Source organism: Suncus etruscus, chromosome 4 (genome assembly GCF_024139225.1).
Source record: "Suncus etruscus isolate mSunEtr1 chromosome 4, mSunEtr1.pri.cur, whole genome shotgun sequence".
NCBI classification, from domain to species: Eukaryota; Metazoa; Chordata; class Mammalia; order Eulipotyphla; family Soricidae; genus Suncus; species Suncus etruscus.
Genome location: NC_064851.1, coordinates 115793225 through 115799224, shown reverse-complemented (window position 1 = coordinate 115799224; position 6000 = coordinate 115793225). Strand labels below are relative to the sequence as shown.

The 6000-nt window shown below is 29.3% G+C and overlaps 1 protein-coding gene across 1 annotated transcript in view; it reads left to right on the top strand.

Moving 5' to 3' along the window:
* The first annotated feature begins 456 nt into the window (after nt 1–456).
* The window catches only part of GALNTL6 (polypeptide N-acetylgalactosaminyltransferase like 6), a 756971-nt gene continuing 751427 nt past the window's right edge, over nt 457–6000 (top strand). Inside the window, exons 1-2 of the mRNA XM_049772673.1 lie at nt 457–480; nt 613–721. Of these exons, the coding sequence (XP_049628630.1) occupies nt 457–480; nt 613–721 (133 nt within the window). The remainder of the gene's footprint in view (nt 481–612; nt 722–6000) is intronic.

The window sequence follows — 6000 nt, the reverse complement described above, 5'->3', positions numbered from 1 at the left end:
AAATGAATACAGTTGTGAGCCAAAAGTAAAAGTACAGTGGTATAGTGTATTTGCCTTTTATGTTTCAATCCAGTTGATCCCTGGCAACTTAGATGATCTGGTCAGCTGGCAAGATGTGATTACTAATCACAGAGCCAGGAGTAATTTCTGAGCACTGCTGAGTATGATCCTTCCCAAAATAAATAAACAACTGTATAATATAATAAATAATTAAATAAATACAGTTGTTCTAATCACAATAAGGTAATTCTTTTTAACATTAAAACTGATTATATTATCAGAATGTGCACTTTAGTCAAGCCAAATAAAATAATATCAATGCAAAGAGATATATTTCTTATACACTAAATAATAACTATTAATTTATTATGTAAAATAATTAACTGGATATAGTAAAATAGGAAATGGGAGAAATGTGGACAATATGTGATTCTGAGTTTAAAGCTAAATTTTAGTATGGTGACTTCCTATAACTTTGTGGTATCTTTAGAAATATATTGAAAGTTTATTTAACAAACATTCTGTGATTAGTCAATATATGTCCAGCTGTTCTTACCTGCATGCAAAAGGAAATACCTCTTTTTTATACTTTGAATGTTCTCCTTTTCACAGACATTTCCACTGGGCCTGGGAGATGGACAGTTCTATTCATGGACAGATGGTTTGAGAAGAAAGGACTGGCATGACTATGAAAGCATTCAGAAAGAGGCTATGCGCTCAGGTATGAAGTTCAGTATAAGCCAATGCACTACTTTCCTTACTATATCCCATCATTTACCACTTAAAGAAACCTTAATCTGTATTGTTTTCTGTACATCATAAGATATGTCTCATAAGGAAGGCTCATAAGACTTTAAAAGATTAAATTTTTATCAATCTAGAGTACTTTATATTCCAAATTATCATAATAATTCTGGAGTATCCTGGAATTGGTCTGAGAGATTTGACTTGAAAAGATGTGTCTCTTCTATCAGATTCAGTCATTTACCAAATGTTTCTAAATTCTAAGCTATAGAAAGTTTTTAAATGATACCGTGAACCTAGAATTAGGGACAGGCTACAGCAGTTTGGTAGATCACAGGAACTAGATACCTGTTGGAAATTCTTACCAAGACAAGAAATAAAATTTAAGTAAAAAATGTAAGTAAACTCAAGGGAAAAAAATTTGAAGAGTCACTTTTTACTGAAGATACTGAGCAGCTCTGACATGTTTCCTTCCATGTCTCATCATTTGGTAAACAATACTAGGACAAAGTGAAGGGCTCTAAGTCATCTTTGCTCATAGCATGACTGACAAACATAATCGTATTTTGTTTTTAAACAATTGAATTACACTTTTTGACTTTTTGAGATATATCAATATTTCTATACGACCTATCCATCTCAAGCCAATTTATTTTTATTTAAAATTAATTTTATTTGTCTGCCAAATTAACTTATTTGCGCTCATTTAGAGAGTTCTCAATTTTCCTTTGCATCAATATCTGATGAAGCTCATCAAAATTATTTCTCTTCGTTAGATATATATATTGCATTCAAAACATATTTTTCATCAAAATTGATACATGTCAAATTACATATTCACAAAAATTAAAGTTATTGAAATTTTGTAATATACAAAGTCTGTTTATAATTAAGAGATAAATGTCTTATCTCTTAAATTCATAATAAATAGATCATTTCATGATACATTACTATATTAATTATATTTAGACATATTTTCATATGTCTAAAGAACATATTAAAGAACACTTAAACAGTAATCGTTGCTCAGGCCTTAATCCTGATTTTTGTGTTCAATGATCTCTCTGGTGGCACTCAGGTAGACCATTTGTAGTGCCATGCCAAGCCTGGGTCAGCTGTGTATATGAAAAGCACATTTACACTTATGATTTTCTCTGATATTTCTATTGCTTTTATTGAAATTCTATTATGTTTGAAACTAAATTAAAATGCTAATGACATTTAATTGTGATACAAATTTAGAGAACTTTTCAAACTTCACTGTGACATCCACTTGATTAAAAGTTATTTTAAATTTTAATGTAGATACTAATAATACTTGTCAGTAATATCAATGTTTTAAATTTTAAAAGTTACATACCTTAGAAAGCATTTTTTTACATAGCTACTGAATTGCCATAATTAAATTACAATTGTTGCTAAGCTGATACACTGTGGATAACTATTGATTTTGTATGATTTGGTTAATAGAAAATTGAATATCTCTATTAGAAATTTACCTTTTTTTATAAATTTATTAAATATACTTTATCAAGTTTATTAACCCTTTTAGATAATAATCTACCAAAATGATTCTGTCTTTTACATTTTCACTGAACATGCTGTGCTGATGAATTAGTGTTTGATATGAGACATTTTTTAGTTAATAGACTGCATTGTTCTTTATTCTATAGAAATTCTATACAAATTCTAAATTCTATACAAATTCTCAAAGATGATATTTTTAACATAATTCCAAGATACCAACAAATATAATATAATATAATCTATACAAATTCTCAAAGATGAATTTTTAACAAATTCCAAGATACCAACAAATATAAATATAATATAATAATATATTAATATAATATAATTAATATAATATAATATATATAAATATATAATATAAATATAATATAATATAATATAATTAATATAATATAATATAATATAATAATATAATATAATTAATATAATAAATAAAATATAATAATATAATATAATATAATATAAATATATAATAATAATATAATAATAATATAATAATTAATATAATATAAAATATATAATATAATATAATATATAATAAAAGTAAATCTTTTTGATGTTTTGGAAGTGAGTTTGTGAATTATATTATTTTAAGCTTGACTATTGATTTTACCAAAGTATTTGTTGTGGTTGTTTGTTCCCTTGCATTTTTTGAAATAAATAATATAACATTTTCTCCTTTTATGTTATTTGGATAAATAATTAATTTTTGAGTCAAAATCAAACTTGTAATTCTAATCTTAATTTCTTTATATTTGTTTCTGTATTGGTTCTAATATTTTGTTCACATTTTCCTTTTTTATTCATGAGTCAATAATGACCATGAATTTTTCATTCTCATAGAATCCTTGCCAATTTTTGTTTTGTTTTGTTTTTCTGTTTTTTGGTTTTTGGGTCACACCCGGTGACGCTCAGGGGTTATTCCTGGCTATGCGCTCAGAAATCACCCTTGCTTGAGGGACCATTTGGGAAGCCAGGGATTGAACAATGGTCCATCCTTGGTTAGCGTGTGCAAGGCAAACACCCTAACAACTGCGCCACCACACCAACCCAATCTTTGCCAAAATTTGAAATGTAGTTATAGTTTCATAAATGATTGAAAAATTTATTTCTTTTCTATATTGTGTATATATATGTATATTATTATTTAATCTGTGTGTAAAGTAACAATTTGGACAAACTTTCTTGAAGCAAAAAACTTCAATAACTGGATTAAGTTTTATACAGTTGTAATGTTACTTGAGTATCACTTTCTTGGAAATAATAATATATTTTCAAGCATATTTCCTCTTACTCCTAAATGTTTAAAATTTTTGTTCAAATAGTTCTTCTAAGGGGCTGACTTGCAACATACAGCATTTAAGGTACTAGGTAGCTAGATTCTATTCTGTGTACAGCATTTTATATTGGTCTATATTTGAGTTTATTATATTTTAATTATTTTTAATATTTACTTAAATAATATGTTAGTAATAATTAAACATCATAAGTTAGAAATAAATATGGTGTTAAATTTTCAACTCTAAGGAAATGAGGACCTTGCATTCCAATACAAAAACTGAAAGAGTAAGGGCCAGAGTGACGGCACAGAGGTAGGGCATTTGCTTTGTATGTGGCTGACCAAGGACGAACTGCAGTTCAATCCTCTGGCATCCCATATGGTCTCCCAAGCAAGGAGCGATTTCTGAGTGCACAGCCAGGAGTAAACCCTGAGCGTCACCGGATGTGTCCCCACCCAAAAAAAAAAAAAAAAAGCTGAAAGAGTCAAGTGTTTGATATACTCAAACACCTTAAATGTAGCATTAGGGCCTTTTCCCTTCTGTTCCCTTGGCGTTACAGTACATTAAAATCATGCCTTAGAATTGTAACAAGTTCTCAAGTGAGCCAGTGTTTTCACTATTTTATTATCACATACTTATTTGTTATTTTTAATAAGCATTAATAACAATTTACCTGTACAAGATGTATATCTAGTATAGTATTTGAGTAAGGAATATTTTCTGGAAGAAGAAATCAAAATTTAAAGGGTAAAGATATATCTTACCATATAGTGTTGCTCTTACATTCAATTCACACTTAGATTTCTTTTTTTCATGAATTGCAACTTAGCCTAGACATAGCTTGGGATCTATTTTTTCTAACAGCATTTCTTATCTATAATCCCATTACATTTTGTATAGCATCTAGCATTTGAGGTTTTTGCAAGTGTATAGCACTTCGTATTGCACCCAGTGTCTCATACACCACACAAATATGTTTGGTCATTGACCTATAGCTCCAATTTCTTTATTTGAAATATTTTTGACTTGGATCTTTATCTTTTATTAATTTACATTATTTTTGAATTATATTCCTTTATCCCAAAATTGGAAAGCATATTTTGTAAAGCAACATCTGAATAATTTATTAAGTTGCATTAGAATAACTGAAGCATGGATGCCTTTGATATAACAGGAAATGAAATGTATAAAATGATAGAGATCCTTTATTCAATATGTGCTGTTTACAGTCATTATTTAATATGGATGTTCTAAAATTGAAAATGGTAGTTCTTGGATATTCATCAATAAAAATTTTCAAAATACTACTAATAAATTTCTAAGCTAAAAAAACAACACTTCATATGACATTTCCCTTAACCATAATGAATATTGTACTGAATATTAAAAATAGGTTATCAGTTGTTAATTATTACACAATGTTTCCTTTAGTTTTCTTATATAGCTTGTTTCGTATAGTGTGTTTCTTATAGTTTTCTTTTCTAAAAATTCAAAAACATGTTTTCAAATCCCAGTTAGCATGTAAATGGTTGTTTTTCTGCTTGTCCACTTGTGTGTAAATGTCCATATATAATTTTCATTAAGGCCAAATTTTGTCTTTTCTTGAGATCTGCTGTTATAAATATTAAAAACTTATCTTGTCAAGTCATATTTTTAATTTAAATCAGATTAAATATTTATAAACAATTAATAATTGGTTTTAGGATGTCAGAATGCATTAGCTAACTATAAAAATTGAATTTATTAGTTGTATTCAATGATTACATTTGAATTAAATTATCTTTTATAATCATAATTTACTCATACATTAGCTCCTTAAGCCTCAGGGATCCAATACACTACATTTACTTTTTAACAAAAAACCTTCAAATGTTCTAATTTTTCTAGTATTCTAAACTCTGAAAGAAAAACAGAAAAATGATATACACTGGCACTTAAAAAGCAAGAAGTGTAGATAGGTAACTTAGTTTGTTTTGTATTCGCTCAGAAATCTCTCTTGGCTTGGGGGAACATATGGGACTCCAGGACTCGGGGGGATTGAGCCTCGATCCGTCCTAGGGTAGTGCGAGCATGGCATACAGAGGCCTTAACGCTTGCTCCACTGCTTTGGCCCCAAGGTAGCATAGTATTTAACTGGTTTTTTTTTTTGTTTTTGTTTTTGTTTTTTTTTTGGTTTTTGGGCCACACCCGTTTGACACTCAGGGGTTACTCCTGGCTATGTGCTCAGAAATCGCCCCTGGCTTGGGGGGACCATATGGGACGCCTGGGGATCGAACCGCTGTCCGTTCCTTGGCTAGCGCTTGTAAGGCAGACACCTTACCTCTAGCGCCACCTTCCCGGCCCCTGTTTTGTTTTTTTTTATCTTTCTTTCTATTGTATATTTTGTTTGTTTGTTTTGGGGGGGTACACCCTTCTGCTCAGTATTCAGTCATGACTGCACTAAGCA